General features: G+C 43.5%; 1 protein-coding gene and 2 non-coding genes across 5 annotated transcripts in view; all 3 read right to left on the bottom strand.

Moving 5' to 3' along the window:
* Positions 1–283: 283 nt before the first annotated feature.
* Positions 284–22,616, bottom strand: part of Atg16l1 (autophagy related 16 like 1) — a 35,256-nt gene continuing 12,923 nt past the window's right edge. Inside the window, exons 6-19 of one of the 3 annotated variants that reach the window (XM_048428900.3) lie at positions 21,680–21,745; positions 19,359–19,445; positions 18,709–18,765; positions 18,450–18,497; positions 17,779–17,881; positions 14,158–14,263; positions 12,700–12,770; positions 10,746–10,817; positions 5,854–5,974; positions 5,441–5,546; positions 3,544–3,693; positions 3,417–3,464; positions 2,213–2,314; positions 284–1,485 (exon numbers count right to left, since the gene is read on the bottom strand). In XM_048428900.3, the coding sequence (XP_048284857.3) occupies positions 1,392–1,485; positions 2,213–2,314; positions 3,417–3,464; positions 3,544–3,693; positions 5,441–5,546; positions 5,854–5,974; positions 10,746–10,817; positions 12,700–12,770; positions 14,158–14,263; positions 17,779–17,881; positions 18,450–18,497; positions 18,709–18,765; positions 19,359–19,445; positions 21,680–21,745 (1,231 nt within the window). In that variant the 3' untranslated portion in view covers positions 284–1,391. The remainder of the gene's footprint in view (positions 1,486–2,212; positions 2,315–3,416; positions 3,465–3,543; positions 3,694–5,440; positions 5,547–5,853; positions 5,975–10,745; positions 10,818–12,699; positions 12,771–14,157; positions 14,264–17,778; positions 17,882–18,449; positions 18,498–18,708; positions 18,766–19,358; positions 19,446–21,679; positions 21,746–22,616) is intronic. The other 2 variants (XM_085697004.2, XM_048428898.3) reach the window with 2 other exon arrangements.
* LOC125396910 (small Cajal body-specific RNA 6) lies at positions 7,098–7,362 on the bottom strand. The gene has a single exon (XR_007230937.1).
* On the bottom strand, positions 16,375–16,645 carry LOC125396911 (small Cajal body-specific RNA 6). The gene has a single exon (XR_007230938.1).

Here is a 22,616-nt window from a genome sequence, read left to right as displayed (position 1 = left end):
GGGGGAGGAGTATTTTATGGGGAGAGGTGACCAAAACACCAGGAAAAGTGTTATCTGGAAATACTAAATACCTGCTGGACAAAGTTGTATAACCTTGTTATCCTATCCTTTGGGAGGCAAGAGGATCTCAGAGTTTAAATCTGGTCCAGGCTACACACAAACCAAGTCCTTACCTCCAAAAGGACCAATATAAAAAAACAACAACAACAACAACAAAAAAAAGTTCCTTTTCCCCTTCTTAAGGAAATGAAAGAAGAAACAAAAACAAACAAGATGCAAGGAGTTTGAAAAGTATATAACACAATTTTTATCTTTATTTACAATCAAGTTCTGCTGGGACACATAATTAAATAAATAAAAGATGTGCCCTGGCCAGCAAATTTCAACTCCATCAACACAAGCTCTCTGGCAGCGAACAACAGTAAGCTGCAAGCAGGGAAAGACGTCAGAGAAAGACTGTGGTGTCCCTCTTTCCTAGCTCTAGCACTGCTCCTGTCCAGAGACCAGTGTGGAGGCCAGAAATAAAGTGCAAAGTAAATGTGACAAACACATGGTGCTTCAGCCACACAGAGCTCAGACCGTGTGCACAGGTGAGCAACAGACAATGCTTTCCTAGTCTCCACCGCAGCCAGTTCCTACATAGGCTTCTTGTACCGAACACTAAAGTCACTGCAGGCACAGGCAGAGGCTGGACTTCAGACTTCAGCACGCTGTGATGCAGGATAAAGATGTTTCTCACCTCTGCTGCAAATCTACCTGACAGGGAAAGGTTGGCACAAGTCCTTTCCATTCCGTGCACTCACACTCTCTCTCTGACACACACATACACACAAAACTACGTGGAAATGTTGGCAGGAAGGGAGCCAGGCATTCTGAAGGCCAGCCGAGATGTGGAGGTTTCACCACCAGCCCTGCAAACAAACAGCTCCATCTATCCTTTGTCACATGAGGACAGGCCCTACATTTGGTTTCCACCGACCTAATGCCTTCAGTGAGTCCCCTGGGTAAGCGACCCCAGAAAGGGGGTGTGCATCAGGCCACAACAGACTTTGGAAAGACAGGAAAAGCACAGGGGACCCAATACCCAGTGTGTGGGGCTGTCCTTGGCACTGTGTCCAGTGGGGAGACCCAGCAGGGACCCTGTGCTCCCCATGAGGTATGGAAGGTCAGTTAGTAGTGTTTCCCACTCAAACACAGACAAGAATCCGAGCCTCTGCCAGGTACTTGCAGAGTAGGTGTGGTTCAGTGTTGGTTCTTCTAGGCCACTCGAGACCTTAAGTCAAAGTTCTCAGGAAAGCCATGGCATCACATGGCTCCAGCTCTTCTCTGGGAGGACACATCACCCCACAAGGCAGGATGCTATGGTCCCGCGCTGCTCCTGAGGGGGTGCATCAAGGTTGTGCCCACAACACAGCTTTGCTTCCTTTGTCCACGCTGACAACATGCAAGCCCGAGGGGGCCCAGGCCACTGCATTTATGGAGGAGCTTTAAGGATCGAGCAGAAGAGATTTCGGTCAGCCAGACACCAGGCCCAGGCATGAGGGGAATACAGGCACACCTACCCACAGCAGGAACTTATGCCAAGAAAGCTGCACTATTCTAGTATACAGCACTGGACTAGAAAGAAGATGTCTCTTTTAGCAACCAGGCCTCATCTGGCTCACCCCAAGAACAGCACTGACAGAAGCAGGGAGACAACAAACTACAAAGCTGCAAACCCTGCAAGGTCATCAGCAGAGGCCACCAACCCACAGGAATGCAGAGCCTATGTTCTAGTTGGCAGGTAGCTTTGGGCACAGAGTAAGTAACAAGAAGCCCAGGAGCTACTTATCTGGTAGAAGGTAAGGGAGGATGTAAAAATCTGTTTGGAACTTGTGGAATTACTGACAAATGTTAGAGTCAAGGAGAAAGGAAGAAGGGACGGAGTAGGAAAGGTTGAAGTAAGGAGCTACTCTGACCCTTTTCCCAGTGGTCACCAATCAATGATTCCACATGCTGCATCTCAGTCACTGTGGTCTGCTATACTGTTGAGTGGTAAAGCCTGGCCCCACTAACCTTGGTCAGACAGCCCTGCAAATGAGAGCGAACTGCCCTCAAGAATCAAGCTCACTAAGGTTCACACCCAACCGAATACTCATAACCCCTGGGATGAAAATCACGGCTCTGCTTGAGATGTGGACCTGAGTACACTCACTGATGGGGTTCATCTTACCTGTGCTGTTTAGAAAGAATCTTCTCCACTTTCCCTGTGAGCACACTCCAGACATACAGAGACCCCTCGGCTGAGCCTGCTGTCACATAACTGCCATCAGGGCTAGAGAAGACAACGAGAAAGCAAAAGCTGCAGAGTTTTGACTTCACTCCTGTGCTCACAGATGAAGGTCGGGTGCTAGTCATGAGACGGCAGCAAATGTGTGCCCTTTGTTTTTCAGCCATCTGCCTGCTGAAGAGCAGTGCCATGTTGTATCTTGAGGTTCCCCGTCCCTCCCTCCCTCCCTACCAGACTCAAGCAACACACAGGGAAGCCTAAAGCCAATCTCTGGACAGCTTACAGTTTCTGCCCATGAACAAACTTGTTGCATGGTTTAGTAAAGGGAGGCAGGAGAAACCATGAAATGCTGAGACACAGGCTAGGAAGATGGCCTAATGTGTCCAGAGTGTTTGCTGCAACATGAGGATCCAAGTTTGAATCTCTAAAACCCAAGTTTAAAAAATGTGTGTGTGCATGTTTGTACCTGTAACCCCTGCACTGTTGTGGGAAGAGAAGGATTTCTGGGGCTTGTAGGCAGTCAGCCTAACTCTAGGTTCAGTGAAAAACTGGAGGGAACAGGGTGAAATAGTAGAGCAGGACACAAGATGTCTTCCTCTGGTTCTGCATGTGTGCATAAGCTAATGAACCACACACATACCACATGAAATAGACTTTTCCCTATTATGAGAGCCAACCCCAGAACGCACTTGAGAAAAGTATGGCACACGAAAGGCAGCACGAGAAGAGTGACACTAGATCACCTTGGAGTGTCACCCCCAAACAGACCGCACTGTTCCACCCCAGGGAGGTCAAGCCTTTCCAGTGTTCCCTGAAATTATGCCAAGTCTGGGAAGTGAGTAGGTGGAAAGGGAAATGTGGCAGCTCACTCAGAACCAATCACCAGCCAACCATGCTCACAATCACAGAAGGAACACCATTAAAAAAAAAAAAAAAGACTCTAGCAGGATCACCAGTGACCCTCAGACTTCTTCCTGCAAGCTCTGAGAGGCATTTACTCCCTTAAAGGAAACAACTTTCTCCTTTAAGTACTTTAAGGATCATTTCCCTTAAGGGAAAGTGTCCAGGTTACCCTAACCCTAAACCCTAACCCTAACCCTAACCAACACGAGATAAACCAAGCAGGAGGTAGCTAATGGTTACTAACCTGAAGACAACTCGGGTCCAGTCAGAGCCACATTTGAAGCCAGGTGCACTGAAACAAAAAGCAGACAGATCAGCTGGCACTCACCCAGTAGGACAGAAGCAGGACACAACAGGCCCAGGGCCAGTACCTAAATGTCTGCTTGACAGTATTTGTCCGGAGGTCAATGACTTTCAGCAGGTCATCACGGGAACAACTCAGGAGCTCAGTTCTCTCGGGGTTTAAGTCCAGAGCAGTGATCTTCCCCAACAGTTCCATTTCTCGGACCACACTCTCTGATCTAAAGGAGACAGAAGCCTGAGACTAAGGCCAGTGGGCCACATCCAACTTGACTAGGATGTTATGTCACTGAGCAAAAAATGCTGCCACCCAGCTAGATCCAACAGTCTTCAGGGGCAGTAAGCATGTCCCTGACCTCACTATGCTTACACAACTCTCCCAACAAAAGAGACTACAGGAAACAAAAGACCAACTGTAGAGTTGGTCTGGAATTTTTGTGCCTGTTTTTAGTATAGTAGGACAATTACCAACCACAACTCTTGATAGGCAAGAGCACACCAGAGTATTGCTTTTTCTTACTGTTTTGTGGACTGAATCTGAGGCCTCATGTGCATGATAAACATGTGTCCTACCACTCATCTGCCCTAAGCTGGAGACCAGGACAATTTCAAGGGTGTTACTTTTAGCTTTTACATAAGGCTGGAGTACAAGCTGCTTTGGTGGGTCTGGAGAACCCATAGGCCTTGTCATGCTCAGAAGTTTCAATGTGGCTACTTCAGACATGGGACTGGATGAGCCCATGGCACAAATGTCACTGTGTATCCTCTGCTGCTGCTTCCCCAAATTCTACATATTCAACCCACAGAAGTAAGCTAACAGGCCACCATTAGACAGTGCCCAATGGAGACACTCCCAAAGGTTTTGTTGAAAGTGTTCAAAGAACTGATTTACTGTCTTAACTGAGCAGGAATTTGTCTTGCTATTAGCCAGGAGACTTGTAATGTCTGGTGAAATTTTAAAATTTCATGTTTTAAGTTTGAACTTCAGGTTTGGAGGGAAAAAAGGATTAAAAATAAAGCTTGAGGTAGGGTCTAGAGAGTCGCAAGCTTCACAGTATCCTTGTGGGTACTCGCATTTCGAAGTCCATCCAGAGCCATACATTCTTACCCGCTTCTCCACACTCACGAGCCCCCCTACTTGAACTGTGCCCCCGAACTCTATTCAATCCAATTATCAGCCACCACCATACTCCTTAACAAGCAGCTCGGGGCCTCCGTTCACTGGACCTCTTTTGGTCCTGACAGACCTCCTCCTCCTAACCTTGCCCAGCAACAGGAACCTTCCAGCATGCCCCTGCCTATGCTCTTCTGCCATGAATTCAGGTCCTTATCAACACTTAGCTTTCAACGTGCCCTAACCTACTCTCTGAGATGAACAAATCACTGAGCAGACTTTTACAGAGTCAGTCATCACTTTTTTGTTAACATCCACAACTCAAATATCAAGACATTTGGAGCGCCTTATAAAGCCTGTGGACGTCCGATTCCCCACTCACCTTACTATCTCCTCGGCGTATGCCCTCTGCTTGCTACATGTCAACCACACCAGACTGTTCTAGTTGGATGTGTCTTTTGATGGTTTTCTGTCATATAAAGTTCATTTGCTTCTCCAGATTAATTTCCACTACCATGGAAAAAAAGCCTGTCTCCACTATACAGCAAAATGTTCACTGCCTTGTGTTCTGTCCTCACAGAAGACAGAAATTAAATTTCATCCTAATTTGCCTAAAGGTAGAAATCTTCTCATGTCTGCTTATCTTACAGCTGGCAGAGCATCTGGTACATAATGCATGTACAATAAATGATGGCTGGATCCAGAAGACTATTTTGTATAAAGAAAAAATAGCACAGCTTAGACCCAGGTGTCCTGGAGCTCTGCCAGTCCTAGAGTATGAGAACACCACACACACAAAGCATGCTCACAGATCTTTATATGTACTCCCCCGACTAAGCTCTTGGGTGTCATACCGTATATCCCAGAAACGAATTTTCTTGTCAAAATGTCCACTCATTACACATTGCTCAGTGCAAACAATGTCATTGCAGCTGGATCCTGCAAACACTGTCTTTATGCCTGAAAAAATCAATCATCATCAATCAAAGGCAACTGCATGGCTAAATATATATATATACAATACGGTTATACTCTTGACTACTGAGCAACCCAAATTACGAATTGAAATGATACCAAGCAGAAACAACCCTTACTACCCCCAGTGTCCCTCAGACTGAAATAAACCTGGGGTTCAGACTGACTACACAAAATGCAAGCTTGGATGTGGGAGCAGCATCTCACTGCTAACATCTATACAGAGAGAGAGAGAGAGAGAGAGAGAGAGAGAGAGAGAGACTGACTGAATTGAGAGACTGAATTTCCTCACAGACTTTGCTGCGTAGATCCCAGAGTTTGAGGGTCCGGTCGTGACTTCCTGAGACTATCCGAGCATTGTCCAGCAGGAACTTGGCAGAGAGCACTTTCCCACTGTGGCCTGTGAGTGTGTGCTAGAAGAGAGGACACAGTTAGGGTGAGCTTTGAGATGACATGCTGCCCTCCCAGAGGAGCTCCAGAGCCAGTCACCCTCAAAGAAATCCCACCAGACACCCTCAAAGAAATCAGAAAAAAAAAAAGGTAAAGAAATACGTCATATGGAGAATAGCTTTACTGACTCAGTCTCAAAGAAGTTGCATGTTTCATCTGAAGCATTTTCAACTAGGCAGCCACATTTCTGACCTGAGGAGTAGCTTTCAGAACCTTCCAGAAACAATTTCTGGTGCTGCCTAGAGATGAAGCATTGCTTTAGTATGATTTTAAATAGCCCTAAAGAACTGATGTGCTGAGGCCTGGTCTCTATAGTCTGTGGTCCAGTGGGAGGAAAGGTAACACATTGAGCACACGCACCTCCAAAAGACTGGGGGGCCCCGGACTCTTCCTGTTTTGCTCTCTTTACTTCTCACAAGGCAAACAGGTTCCTCGGCCACACAATGTACTGTGCCCACATAGGCCCAAGCAACCATGGGCTAAACTTCTAAAACCTGAGTTTGAGATGTTGATGCCAGGCATTGTGTCCTATCTTACTTAGGTCTCTCACAACAGTGACAGAAAGCTGAGTAACACAGGGATCGAGATCACAAAAAGAAAGGCAGGTATGGTGTTACATATGTATTTCCAGAACTTGAACTGCTGGAATCTTTAGACGCACAATCTGCCTGGGTAAGCCTAGGGGATAAAGTGCAGCGGTAGACACTTGTCTAGCACATATGAGGCTCTAGATCTAGCACTGGAAGGGGGTGGGGATCTCCTACTAAAGATAAATACAAACCCCACCTTAAACACTGCACCAAACTCCATAAACTCCTTGAAATTCAAAAAAGAGAGGAAAAAGAAAGCAAATGGAGGATGCTTTTACAACCTCTGACCTCCAATCCTCTAGTGCTGGGATTAATAGGTGTAATAGGTGTACCACCAAGTCTGGCTCAAATTATCAAAGACAGGAAGAGTTTATTCAGTACCACTGAAAGCGTTCTCAAAGTGAGAACAGACAGATCCATTGCAGGTATAATTCACAAAAATAAACACCAAAATTCCATATACACAATTAGAAGCCATGGGGCATTTAAAATAAGAGGTCTCAGCTTAAAACGTCAGATCATAGCCAAGGACACCAGAACTCCCAACAATCAAATCCCTTTGAGACTAAGGTGTTGGATGCCAATCAGTGCCTTCTCTGAGCTTGTCAGGGAACACAGAATGGAGACATCACTGTCTGTCAGCTACTGGTTTGCCCATGACAGCACTACTAGAGCATGATGGGAAAGAGGCAAGCAGCTGGGGACATAAGATGTTGGTAGGTGACCTCGGAAGTCAGACCTTTTACTATTCATCATTGACCTCTTTTCAAGGTAGTTTTTTGTTTTTGTTTTTGAGACAAGAGCTCACTATGTAGACAAGACTACTTTCTGAGTGCTGGGATTAAAGGCATGTGCTAACACACCTGGCTTTTTATTTTGACTTATTTTTAAAGGTCTGCTTTTTCTTTGTGCATACCATTTCAGTTTCCGGGGGTTGAGGCACTGGATCCCCTAGAGCTGATGCTACAGCTAGTTGTGAATGAAATGCTTTGGGATTCAACTCCTGAGGCATCTCTTTATTATTGTTATTATTAATTATGTGTATAAATACCAAGTGGAGACAGTTTTCGCCTTCCTTTACAAGGTCCTAGGGATCAAACTCAAATCATCAGGATTATATGGTTAAGCACTGTATTTGCTGAGCTATCTCTGGCTTCCCAGGGGTCACTTTTTATTTTTTTTTTAAATAAAGACAGGGGCTCACCATGTAACCTTGGCTGTTCACTACATTGACCAGACTGTACTGGATTAAAGATATGTATAACCACACCTGACTAGAATCATTTTTTATAAGTATCACTCCTCTGCCCCCAAGTTCAAAAGGTTCATTAATATTTTGTTTCTAATAAAGAAAAGAATGCTCTGGCCCAGGAAGATCAGCACAGGCTCCATATGGTAGAAGGAACCTACTCCTACAAGTTCTTCTCTACTTCTATACAAATGCCACAGCACACATACCTCCTTACCCCACAGAATAAATGCAAACAGTTTTCTCATTTCCTAAGCCTCGTAGGAGCTGCCTGAGTTCTTCAAAAACAGAAAAGTCATAGAAAAGGCCTCCAATCTTCCATTTACCTAGGGACAAGACAGAGCTACAAGCAGGCCACAGCTCTCAAAGCTATGTACCAAAGCTAGTCTATCAAATGATGCTGCAACCCATGTATGATGTCATCATTACTCAACTCATCCCCATGTGTGGACCAGTGACTGGACCTCCATGCTCCAGCTCAGTGAGCCGGAACAATCCTGACTCTGATCTCCATCTTCTAGGTCTATTTCTCCAGTCTCCTCGCCATACTTCAGGAGAATGATCCCCACCTATTTATAATTTTCCCTTACCAATGACAAAAACACCACCCTCTATGTCACATTGCTTCAAAAGCTTCCTCTTTTTTCCTCCCAGGGCTCAGTATAAAGAAACCTGCAGGTCCATCTTCTACAGTTGGCCAGCACTATTTCATCTCAGCCTTGAAGCATAGGTCTCAATTCAAATTCTAACCATAATATTTAACTGTGTGACCTTTTACTGCCTATCTGAACCTGTCTCATCTACCTCCCTCATCTGAGTTCCCAGATAATTAAAAAGAAATATATAAAACAGGCATAGCTTGGCACTGCATCCAACACAAAGAAATGTTTTCTCTTTAAGCAAACTAACTCCTTGAAGAATTCACTCGATCTTAAATGCCCAACAAAAGATGAACAGAGCTGGGCATAGTGCGAAAGCACCAAGGAGGAAGAGGCAGGAGGATTGCTGCAAATTAGAGTACAACCTGGTTTATACAAGTTCCATGCCAGTCAAGGTTATGTAGGAAAATTGCAATTCAAAAAATAAAGGTTTATGTGTGCACGCGTTTTTGCACTGGTGGCTCACAACTTCCTGTGATACTTCTAAGCTCCACAGACATACCCACGTAGATACAGGTACATGCACACAACTAAAGAACAAAACCCCCAAAAGATGAACAGTTCAAACAAATGACAGCTGAGCAGAGGGTTGGTTACTGCGCATTCAGCAGCACCGGCAGGCGCCTTTCCTATGTTTAGAAAGCAAAGCTGTGAAGCATTCACTGGAAATGGGGAGAGTGCGCAGACATGAGTTGCAGCAGTCCTTGCCGCAGTCCTCCCTTCAGAAAACACAAGGCTGACTCTTCGCCATCACAGTATGCATCTGCTGTATTTTGGGCTCATGTTTTGCATGTTCAGAACTAACTTCTCCTGGTGTGGGAAGTCCTTCTGTATATGTGTTGCTTTTATTGGTTAATAAAGAAGCTGCTTTAGGCCAATGACTTAACAGAATTTAGCCAGGCTGGAAGAGATATATAGGGAGAAGTAAGCATAGTCAAGGAGAAGCCATGAAGCTTCCACCAGAGACAGAAGCGCTGTAATCTTACCCAGTAAGCCACAGTCATGTGGCAATACACAGATTAACAGAAACGGGTTAAGTTATAAGAGTAAGCCAGAAATACGCTTAAGTGATTGGCCAAGCAGTGATTTAATTAATACAGTTTCTGTGTGATTATTTTGTGGTCTGGACAGCCAGGAACAAACAAGAGGCCTCCACCTACATTCTCCTTCAACTGAGAACCATGAATTATCACCCTCCAGGTCCTGTCTACAAAGTTCTTCCAGGAAAATGAAAAACTAAAGTGCTAAGTTAGTCTGCTTCTGAAGAATCTTCTAGCTTTATCTCTGTACCATTCAATCAGAACACCAAGATAACTGTAAAGACGTCTGTAGAGCTCAAACATTCATTTAAACACCGTGCAATTCTTTGCGTGAGCTGACACAAACGCAACTATGTCAAACTTAAAATGCCCCACCAATGCCAAGTGCCTTCTGTGTTACCTTCTCTCCATTACCCAACTCTTGGAAGCGCCAAGTTCTGACCGCTGTCCTGGATATCACACTGGGCTCAAATGCAGATTCCCTCAAGAGGAAGCTCCTGTTTCCTAGCTTTACCACCTGTTTAAGGTCTACCCCAAGCATACCCGTGTATTTCTATAATCCTATTTCCAACTATGAGGTAACTGTTGGGACTGAGGGCTCTTATGAACCACAATTGATAAACCAGGTGTGGAGGCACACGCCTTTAATCCCCCAGCACTCAGAGGCAGAGACAGGCCTAGCTCTATGTTCAAGGCCAGCCTGATCTACAAAGCTAGTTCAAGGATAGTCAGGGCTACTACACATAGAAACCCATCTCAATTCACATGCTGGTGTCATATTTTGACAACTTAAACTAAAATAGAATACAAAATATACCTGGTTCTTCGGATCACAAAACTTCTGAGACTATCACGGAAATGTGAGGGTCTGGTAGCAAATATGCTGAAAGGGTGCAAGGGAGAAACATATTTTCCCAGAATAAAGCATGAATTTAATATAATTTCAAGCTGGGCAGTGGTGCACATGCCTTTAATTCTAACACTCAGGAGGCAGAGGCGGGTGGAACTCTGAGTTCAAAGCCAGTCTGGTCTATAGAGAGAGTTCCAAGCCAGAGGTATATAGAAAAAAAAATCTGTCTCAAAAAACAAAACAAATTTTACATTTATAAACACCCGTCAATTTTTTTTTGTATTTCATATATTGATTGATACATGCAATTGGAAGATTATGCTAGCTTTCTCAAACTGGGTCTTACCCTTAATCGATAATCATCCACAGTCCAGATTCGACTTGCAAAATCATTTGAAGCTGCTAAGAGGTAAGCTCCCTACAAGAATAAAAAGAAAAACTCTGAGCAAAATTCAGTTCACATAGTACGAATTCCCAGTTAGCAGGTCCAAGAAGTAATTTCGATGCTTTCAACTTCGCTTCTAAGCTAGACCAAACTACATTGCCAATGTGTTGGCGACTACCCCCACCTAGTCTTTAAGCTAAGTCCTTCTTCCCAGGTTCACCTGACCTTACATGAGTATAGCAGACATCTCAAGCTCAAAGTAGAGCTCAGCCTTGCCCACCCACTTTTCCCTTCACCAATGTCCTTAACAATAAGCAGGACTTCCTTACAATACTGAGCAAACCAGAAAGCCTCTAACTCATCTACCCAGTATATCTAGCTTCCACATTAGCTTTGTTCCTTCCTCTGAAGTTCCACTGCTTCAGTCCTACTGGGCTGTTGTGGGCCATTTCAGACCCGCCTCTTTATTCTGAATTTGTTTTTCTAAACCTCTCAGGAACCAAGATTTCACTCAATAAGGCACCTGTACAGCATGTCCAGGTACCTGGGTTTGATCTCCAAAGCTGCCAAGAAACCTCTCAGGACTCTCAGCATGGCTTTGTGGTTATTTAACATTTTGACATCATATATATTCTGACCCCCCACACAACTAACCACTCCTATTTCCTAATATTCTCCCAATATCAAAGCACCATTGCTCAAGGCATAAAGATGATTCACTCCTAGCCAGTGCCCATCCTTTGAGATAAGGCTCTCAACTCTGTGAAGAGGCAGATGTAGTTAGCATCTTTTCTCAGGAGAGCAACAAAATATGGGACACAGGGGTTATCAGAAAACAAGAAAAAGATACATCATATCAGTGAGTGCTGGTGAGCAATAGGGATGCTATCATTATTCACCAGCTACTGGACCAGTCCTGTTTCAGCTCTTCTCTCTGCTTCCTCTGTCAGCAATGCCTGTATTTGTAATGTCTACTCTTTGCATATGACCTCAAGGTCTGCCTCAAATGGCTTACTTTGTTTCCTAAGCCACCCCAGAGGTATTATGTTACCTTAATACCATGACCTGCAATTCAATGCTTTCTTGCCATTCTCTTAAAAATTTAAGCTAGGCAGCGGAGGCTTATGCCTTTAAACCCAACACTCTGGAGGATCTCTGTGAGTTCAAGGCCAGCCTAGTCTACAGAGTGAGTTCCAGGACAGTCAGGGCTACACAGAGAAACCCTGTCTCAAAACAAACAAACAAACAAACATATGTTTGTTTTAGTGTGTGTATATCAGTGCGTGTAGGTCAGAGAAAAACTTTCAGGAGCAAGTTCTCTATTGCCACCACAGGGTCCCAGGGATCTAACAGACTGTCAGGCTTGGCAGAAAGTGCCTTTACCTGTTGAGCCACGTTGCTGGCCTGGGTCTGTTAGAGGGAAATTCCTTGAGAAGATACCATCCTGACCCCAAGGGACATGTATGTAAACAAAGCAATCGGGCTCTGAAACAGATCAAAGTGGTGAGAGTTGGTCGATCTCTAATCTACTTCTAACCCTCCCCAGTGTGAACTGAATTTCAAATTGCAGAGAACAGGAAGTCTTGTGGTTTTGTTTTTTTCCTTTTTTTTTTTTTAAAGACAGTCTTTCTCTGTGTAGTCTTAGCTGTCCTGACCAGGTTGGCCTCAAACTCATGAAGATGTACCTGACTCTGCTTCCTATGTCGTTTTTGTTTCTAATTTCAAAAATCAAATACCTCAAAGTATTTTTCAAAAAAAATTTCTAAAATTGTCCAAGCATGGTGGTCACACTTTGGATGCAGAGGCAGGCCAGTCTGGTCTATATAATGAGTTCTAGGACAGCCAGGACTATGTAGAGACCCTGTCTTAAAAAACAACCAACGAACCAAACAACAATCTAAAATTAGGTACTTACAGCACTATCAAATTCAATGCTTGTAATTCCCGCGTTACTGCCAGTCAAGGAACCCTTGAATTCACATTTATCTGCATGAAGTAAAATAAAAAATTTAAGAGTTACATTAAATACATTAAAAAGGGGCAGTGGAAGGAAAATGAAAAAAAAAACATTATTTTGAGTGAGGTAACCCAGACACATAAAGATAATTATCATAGGTACTCACTCATAGGTGGTTTTTAAACATAAAGCAAAGAAAGCCAGCCCACAAATCACAATTCCAGAGAACTTAGACAACAATGAGGACACTAAGAGAGACTTACATAGATCTAATCTACATGGGAAGTAGAAAGTAGAAAAAGACAAGATCTCCTGAGTAAATTGGGAGCACAGGGACCTTGGAGGGAGAATTGAAGGGGTGGGGAGAGGCAGGGAGGGTAGTAGAGAAAAACGTAGAGCTCAATAAATATCAATAAAAAAAACAAAAGGGGGGGCAGTGAAATACAAGGCAAGTCAATAAAGACAGCGAACAGGAGCTTTTCTGTAGTTCTGCAGAATCAGACAAGAAAAACAGAAAACAGGGCATTTTGCTGCAATCTGAGCCCTAAAACAATGAAGATTCAGCAATGTCATATGCATGTTTCCAAGTTAGTCTTTGGAGCACATGCAGGTCTTTCCGTTAGTTCTCGGTGAAACTAACCACCAAATTTTCATAATTCCTGTTTTGGAAATCTTCATTTCATTATGGCCTGAAAACCTGTTGGACTCCATAGTCCTATCAATTCAGACAGCCCACTAAGAACTCCTTCCTCCTGCACACACTCCTCCTTCTCCAGCCCCACTTCCACCGTTCCAATCTCCTCAGAGGTGTTTTAGTGATCAAAGGAAGTGAAACTATGCTGTTGTTTGGTCAGCAGTTAGGCAAGTGCTCTACTGCTGAGCTACACCAACTCTGCAAAACCTTTAGAAAGCATATCTGCCAGTACTCCTTACAGTTGAGCTCTAGCTTCTTACAACTTCAGGTTTTCCATCTTCCTAACAGAAGTCTCTGAGCAAAACTTCACATTCTCACAGCTTCAGCATACTAAGGGGTTTGTCTGAGTCACTTTTCTGCTAACGGCAATTCAGGGAAGACAGGCACAATGCTTTCCAGCAATCAAAGGTTTCACAAACTACTCTTGCTCAAACATCAAAAGCAGTAACCCACACCTTTCTCTCTGCTTTAGAGCCTAGAGAAATCTTCAACATTAAGAGCATGGGATTTTGCCACAGAGAAGACATAGCAGGAGAACCATGAGTTCCAGGCTAGCCTGCAAATACAGTGAGACTGTCTCAAAATCAAAGTCATGTGCTCTCATTAGCCCTGAGTCTACTACTCATATATTAAACAAATTAAAATATAATTCAAAATAAAGCAAAAAGTCACTCAGATGTCACCAGAGCTTCCTTATAAGGACATACATAATGGGCTCTTACCTCCGAATGCTTCCCAAAGTTTAACCCTCCGGTCCATGCCTCCAGTGGCCAGTAACCGGGAACCTGGACTGAACTGCACTGCATTGACTTCCCCATCATGAGCATCCTGTAAGACAGTACCTTGTTTCAAAGCCCAATAGTTATCATCACCCAGGAGCCTAAAACACAAATATATACTCCAACTGCCTAACCGTAGGCCAAACATCTCCAAAGGAGCTGGATTCCACTATGAACTCAGAGTAGACTACACACCCAAAATCTCCTAAGATTCTAGTTCATTTTATTCTTAACAGCTGCAGTAGCATAAATCCATTCATTTGGACACTGTACTATCTCACTGTGTAGTCCAGGTCAACCTGAACCACACTTGTAATCCTCTTGCCTTAGCCTCCCGAGCTAAGCGTTACAGGAGTCTGCTACCATGTTTGGTTTGTACTCACACATACCTCTAATCCCAGCCCTCAGAAGGCAGACAGCCAGCCAGAAGTTCAAAGCCAGACAGTAAATACAATGATGTACCCCCACAAAAGTACTCAAAATTGATGTATACTGCATAAACTTTGCCTTTGCATTATCTTATTCCTAAGAATCATAATCCGACTTTAATTTTCCTAGCTTAAAAGTATATGGAGAAATGAATTGCTATTTTAACATCTATTTTTATTTATGAATGTTTGTGTATGTGTATGGGTGCTTGTGGGAGCCAGAAGGCACCAGATCCCTTGAACTGACAGGTGGTTACGAGCTGTCAGACTGATGCAGGGAGCTGGGAACCAAATTCAAGTCTCCTAGAAAAGCAGCAAAGCACATGTAACTGCTGAGACATCTCTCCAGTCTCCGAATTGCCTCTTCTGTGCCAGACACTAGATTTTCTCTTGTTACTAACATTAAACACTATGTACCTAGAAACATACAACACTCTAAAGGTTTCTGCGTGTGTGTGTGTGTGTGTGTGTGTGTAGGGGGTATATGTGCAGTTGTGTATGGGGTCTCTTGTTCTGCTTTAATACCTTGAGATAAGACTTTTTACTGAACTAGAAGCTAGGCTGGCAGTCAGCAAGATCCTGCAATTTTCTGTTCTCCACTCCTCAGTATTGTGGTTATAGGCACAAAGCCATTCAGCTTTTAGATGTGTTCTATGGATATGAATACAGGCCCTCAAAGATTGCAGCAAGTGCTCTCACCCACTAAGCCATCTATGCAGTCCCAAGAAAAGTTTTCTTGGCCAGTCCTAATACTGTAAGTTTGTGTAGTTCACTCTGGAACATGGCACTAGTTCATTAACAGTGTGATGCTCATTAAGTATTTAACTTCCTGTAGCTACAGTTTGGTTTTTTTTAAATCAGAAATATTTTTATGACTCAAACTGTTTTTGAAAAATGAATAAACTATCAATAAAAGTGTTATTTTGAAAGAATTATAAATTCTTTGTAGGGAAATTCCTTTCTGGATCAGGCTTCTGCTTCCTGAATGCAGGGCTTAAAAGTGTATGCTACTGTGCCTGGCCTTTTCCAAAGGAAATTCTAAGATTTGTAGACAGAGACTGCACTTACATTTCCCAGTCACCCTGACCCAAATAATCACACAGAAATTATATTAATTACAACACTGTTTGGTGAATGGCTCAGGCGTATTTCTAGTTAGCTCTTATATCTTAAATTAACCCATTTCTATTAGTGTGTGTATCACCATGATGTTGTGGCTTGCCGGTAAGGCTCTGGCGTCTTTCTCCTTCGGCAGCTACATGGCATCTCTCTGACTTCGCCTACTCTCTCTATATATGTTTGTACTTCCTGCCTGGCTTTATTCTGCTGTTGGTCCAAACGGCTTTATGCATTAACCAGTAAAAGCAACACATATACAGAAGGACTTCCCACATCAAAGATTAGTATGGATGAGCATTCATGTTCAGAGAAAGAACAGGTAAAATCATCCCATGTACAATGGAAGAAAAGAGTAAGAGATGGCGTTGCTATGCTCTCCCTCAACACGACAGTAGACAGAGAATTACTACTTATGAACAAAGCTGATGTCTAGGTTTTGCTTCAAGTCCAGCAAAGTCTGGGGAGCCAGCATCTCCCTAACTGCCTGGAACATAATCAGCACTTTAACGATGTGATTGTCCTCTTTCCCTCATGTCCAGCTGGTGGAAATCCAGTAGGTGACTGGGCTTTTCAGCTCATGCAATTCTCCTTTTTAAGAACCACTTGTTCCCGAGGTCTCAGATTGAAAACTTGAGATCATGCACTATCACATCCATCCTGCCACTCATCAAGACTCCTGTACGATGGGTTCTGTTGGACAGCAGTCAGCTGTGAACCACTCACTCTTGGAACACACACTGACAGAATCCTAAATTATCAGCTGCCCCACTCTCCCATGCACGGTCTCAATGTGCTAGGGGAAAAAAAGGGCTGCTGGGAGTAGAGTGCAAGGAAGGAGCTGTGACATTTAGTGCAATCAGACCTTTTACCGATCATCATTGACCTCTGTAAGGTGCTCAGCCCAATATGGAATCACGGGAGTGGGTAGGTATGACCCTGCCATTGTCCTGCCCAACTCCTCCTCCAAAGCAGGGCTCATTCTCAACCCCTGAGGCTCAGTCAGCTCACTGAAAAGCAATGTCTGCCTGCCTGCCAATGAAGCTCTCCTGAATGTGCTCTACTGAAAGCTCTACCACCCAGGTGCCACGCCATTTCTATGGCACTAACTGAAGTAGGTTGTTTGAGCCACATGTCCTTCCCAAACTACCTAACCAACTCCAGGGCACTGTAAGTCATGATGCCTTTCTGCCTCTCCACTTCTGAAAGCTTTGAGCAAGGTAGACCACACTTCCTCAGGCTACACCAATTTCTTCTGTTCTATGGCTCAACTGAAACTAAGATTAATTGCTACTGCCAGGATCCAACTTAGAATCCCAGGCACCACTGTGGTTTCTGTCCAGTGCTGTGTCCTGCTTCCCATAACAAGTTCTGAGTGGCTGGAAGTCATTCAGATACAATTTGATTTAGGAAACCAACACACCTGCTCTGGTGGACTTTAATATTTTTTTAGTTTTATATGTGTATGCTTGGGTGTTTTATCTGCATGAATGTTTGTGCACCATGTATATGACTGGTGATGTGGGCACCAGAAGAGAGCATTGGACCCCGTGAAACAATTTACAGATAGATTTAAGCTGCCATGTGGGTGCTAGAAATCAAATCCAGGTCTTCTGGGAGAGTAGTTAGTTTTCTTAGCCACTGAGTCTTCTTTCTAGCTCCCCACATTTTAATCTGAGCCATTGCTTTAGTGCCTCTGAATGACACAAGTCTCCATCAGGAATGTCATCTTAAGTTGCAGCTAACTGGTTAAAAACAACTGCACAAATTACACTGGTTTCTCTTGCTCCAATACTCAAAAGCCACCAATCCTTTCAGTCGGTCCCAGGGTACACAGTATGTTTTTAACAAATTCTTTATGCTAAAAGCTAAACACAACATACCTTAATTCCTCACAGGTCACAAAGTCAGCTGGTCTAAGTCAACAGTGTAAAGTCTAGAGGCAGCCCCAAAGACCCTTTAGTTCCAGATCCTGCTACTATCCCAGGCTCAGAGGGGTCTGGGTACAAGGCATACTTACAAAGACATACATGGCAGTAGTTGGGACTCTCACATCTTTACCAGAAGCAGGATGAGTGTCCACATTATCCTGAGGGGTTGGGATGGAAGAGACAGAGCGTCTCCTAAGGAACAACACAAAAAGCAGATATTATACAGGACTGTTTAGGATTAGTGTGTACCAAACTGCTAAACAGACCTCAAGAATGACCCTACTTAAGCAGTGTGTTTGTGTTAATAGCTGTTGTCTATCTAGACCCTCCAAAATCCAGGATTCATAATACCATCTTACACATATGACAGGAGTTAGCACACACCTTTTCTGTTTGCTAATTAATGGGCTTCAAAACCCAACACTGACACAATCTTGAACCAAAGTTGCTTGCCCTGTCAGTAAACGTTGGGAAAACATTTTCAATCTAACACAGCAGCTGGCTTGGAGGCGAACCTCCGACACTCTGTGGTCAAGGCAGAGTCAAATGCATGCTAAGAGGAACGGCGTCAAGAGCATGATGACTGCAGAGAGCTCAACCTGACTGCCCAGCTCAAGGGCTCCAGCATTCATTCCGAGGAACATGCAAAGCGCCCTGGTTAGCGTGTGGACATCGATGATTGCGGGCAGCGCAGCGTGGTCAGCACAATTATCAATAACCCACACTCACATGCTGGGCTGAGAGAGGGTAATATTTTCACCTGGCAGCATCAGAAGAATGATGTCCCAAAAGGGGAGATTCGGACAGACTAAAGGGAAAGGCCATAGATCAGCTCACAGCAAGATAAAGAGAAAGGAAGTTGCAGAAAAGAGAAAGAAGCTAATGACAAGCTGAATTAAGGCATCCACGTTCTTGGCACTGCTGAAATTCTGGTGTATATTAAAAATAATACATCACATACATATGCTTAGGTATATTCACACATTTTTAAAAGGAAAGGTGAAGGACTTCTAACCTACCCAAAGATATTAGTGATAGAATCCAGAAGGCCTCCAGCAGGCTGCGAGAGTCGCTTACTAAAGAGGAGGGGAGGATAGGTTTAAACCTTAGAAACATTTTGCCCCCAAATCAAAATAGCCCCTAAAAACAAATACCTGGGAATACACTTTCCATTCCCAAATCCCAGCCAAGACAAACTCAATACAGCATTTGAACCATCAGGAAATAGTAAGAAGGCAGAAGGGAAAACCCAGTCTACAGTCTTAAAAGAAACAAGGTTCCCTAAGAAATTTCCTGATAAGGGATCTGTCTAATTCACCAAAAACATCAGGGTGTTAAATTTCCATCCATTCTTTCAGCCCTACTTTAGCAAATTAAAAAAACAAAAACAAAACCCTATAATATATATCCTTGTGTCCTAAGATCTGGATGATTGCAGTGAATAATGAAATTTAACGGTTGACCCATTCATCTTTCGGGAGGTTGGTGCACCTGTTTGTGTTAGAAATGCCAGGCCACCTGTCTGCCTCCCTCCCACTCTTCTCTCTGTGTGGTGGAATAGGCTTGGGGACTCTGGGTACATCTGACAAGGTTTTCCTGTTACATCCACAAATTGGCAGTCACGCTAACGCTGGGGCTCGCCTTTTTCCCACCCAGCCGGTCCACTCACGTAGCTGCTCTGCTGATGGCTCGCACAGGGGAGGTCTCTTCAGTGTGATCTGAGGTCTCATCCACAATGACTTCAATGTCATCATCCCTGGAAAGAAATGAAAGTGAGTCTGTCATTGTCCCGAACAGGAGCTCTGCAAGGGCCAGTACCACATTCTAGAGAAGAATTCTGAGTCGTGGCTGCAAAGTGATGGTGAAAGAGAAAAGGGAACTACATCATGTTTGAGAAACATAAACCATTTTACCTATTCAAGACCAATAAAGCCAACCAAGAATAATTTTCCAAAAACAAAACCTAAACACATGTGCTTCTAATGGCTGGAGGGTCTGCACACTTCCTATGCTATCATCTGAATTCAGAACATGCTCCTTTTGTTGTTCATGCCAGCGATGCAGGCCCCTCTGGTATTCCTTTTTACACATTCTTACAGGCCAAGTCTTCCCTGATTGAGAAGAAAGCCAAGTCATAATTTTGGTCTTAATGACTTGCTGTTTTGCAATCTTCATGGAAAAAAAACCACCTTAAAATATTAAGAGCTCACCACCCACTGTTTAGATTCTTAAGATTTTGAAAACAAGATTTTTTTCCCCCTTTCTATGATTATCTGGATTATGAGTATATATACTTAAGAACCTGTTACACCAAGCAAGTAAAACCATGACTAAGTAACTTTATTTTCCCTTGTTTACTCTGGGATCACACTTAGCTGCTTTACACTCTTGGTAGGGTATGGAGAGAGTAAGAAGAACAAGGCCATGTCTGATTTCCTGCTTGCCTGGCCTTCCCAGACCTAGAGTTTGAGAGTCACAGGAGAAAGACGGCAAGAGGAACAATATGAACTGAGCCTACATTGATGCTCCGTGACAGAGTCTCATGGTTCTAAAGACTTGAAGTGTGTAAGGGCCCACACCCCAGAAAATACCAGGTCTTGCCTCCCCGTTCTAGAAATGTAAGTATCTCTGACCTAGACTCTGTTACATTCCTGCAGAGTAGATAGATTGGGAAAATCTCTATAGCAAGCTCTCCCAGGTTTACATTTCAGCACAGCTTTCCATGTGGAATCCGGGAAGGATGCTGGATCTTTCTTAATCATGCCACCTGGTTACACTAGCAAATGAGGCAGACACGTGAGACTTCCTTTTTTTTTTCTTTTTAAAGGAATCAAATCTCATTTTTAGGCCACCTACTTATCTACTACTTTGTGGGTTTGAAAAAAAAAGGCATCAAGACCAGTTTTCTCCATTGAGGTCAGGAGATACATACATTCATATTCTCTCTTAGAGCAAAAATTTGGCATAACTCTCCTTTCCTTTAAGGGAAGGTGTATGGGTTCAAGTTTAAACCATTCCTCTCCACTTAAAAATGTATTTGTGTGTGTTTGGATTGCATGGGTGTATGTATCATGCTGGGTACCTGGGAGGTCAGAAGAGGGCACTGGATCCCGTGGAACTAGAGATATACAGATGGCTGTGAGCCACCATGTGGGTGCTGGGAACTGAACCAGGTCCTCTGTAAGAGCAACACGTGCTTTAAACTGCTGAGCCTCTCTCAGCCCCAGGAATTAATGCACATTTAAGTAACAGTAGGTCATACTTCTGGAGCTAACATAGCCCAGCAGGAAACCCGTCCTGAATCAGAGCAGAGAGGACTGTTACTGAAGTCCCACCACTTACCATGGGACTGCTAATACCAGGCACTTCATTTTCATTAGCAGGAGCACGGAGGGCTGATTGGATCTAATTTCTTTTTGCAAAGAGATTTCTGACCTCACTAATGTCTCAAAAATTGGATAAACTTCCACTAAAGTCACAGATCCAGATAATAAAACTGAAACCATAGCCCAGATTACATGACAACAGGTCTCGTTAGAGGAAGGCCAGTGACCCAAGAGTCTACAGAAAATAGTAAGGTGGCTCTCTGTGAGGGAAGTTAGTCATAATCAGCTGATTACTGTCAACAAGAAAAACTTCTGGGAAAGTAACCTGGTGATATATCTGAAAATCTTAAGTCAACACAGTATTGTTTTTAAAAAATTCATCCCAAGTAACTGATTTGAAATACAGTCAAAAGCTATTTCAGTATACTATTTCTAAGTGCAACAGAACGCCACCAGCATCAAAGTACAGAAGTGGTTGTGCGCATCTTACTTTCCAGTGGTGGTAACGGGTTCTTAATTTCTGGTCTTCATTTTCTAACTTGGGCTGGGACTGCAGCTTCTATCCCCAGTACTTCCCATAATAAAACTATTTTACCTTTTAAAGAAATAAAACCATAAAACAAATCATTAAGAGCACAGTTTGGATTAACTTCTCTGTACTTACTGTTCAACAGGCAAGGGTTCCTTTGCTGCCTCTGCAAGCTCCTTCTGCAGCCGTGCTTGCCGCCTCCTGTTTGCAGAAATAAAATAAACAAACCAAAACATAACTTTATGCCTGTTTAAAAAGCACCAGGTTTCTATCTTAGCAAACTTCTGGTTCTGAAATGTGACTTTCAGGTGCAGGACTGCAGAGACGGCTCAGTGGGTAAGAAAGCTACTGCCACAGGCATGAGGACCTGAGTTCAGATCCCAGCACCTACGTTGAAGGCCCAGCATGGCTACAGGCCTGTAACCCCGGTGGGAGTATAGACAGGAGAATCACTGGGGCTGTGCTCACTGCCGGTCTAACTTTAGGTTCAGGGAGCAAGTCTATGTCAAAAGAATAAGGCAGAGTCACAGAGCAGAACATCTAAGAGCCTCCTTGAGCATGCCTCCTGTCCCTCTCCACAAAAAAAGAATGTTTAAGACATTTCAAATAACAATATGGCCAAAAACACCCCAATACTGATGAGAGTTCCCATTATAAAAAGGCTCCAGAGCCAATGAAAAGGTATGTGCCGCCAAGCCTGATGACCTGAGTTAGATCCCTTGTGGGAGCCACCTGTGGCAAAAGTACTCTCACACACAAAAGAAAACTAGCCTGCAGGGACCCATGGCTGCCTAGGACAAAAGGTGCTTCGTAATTCCAGAGTTAGTTATGGTTATGACTTAACTTTCTGCAATGAACTATCTACTAGTCCAGCCACAACTCAAAAATAAGAGGAAAACAATGGCTATCATTGTTTATGTGTGTGTAATATGAATATAAAATACATTAACGTTAAACTTCTAAAAACAAACAAACAAAAACCCTAAAATATACGATCTTAAATGTCTTCATAAAATTTCACTGTGTGCTTATGTCACAACTTAAACGTAAGGGCCTAATTTTTTCACTATGA

The sequence above is a fragment of the Myodes glareolus genome, chromosome 1, assembly GCF_982192425.1.
Source record: "Myodes glareolus chromosome 1, mMyoGla1.1, whole genome shotgun sequence".
NCBI lineage: Eukaryota > Metazoa > Chordata > Mammalia > Rodentia > Cricetidae > Myodes > Myodes glareolus.
Note: the sequence above shows the minus strand (reverse complement) of the source record. Positions and strands in the feature narration are given on the sequence as shown.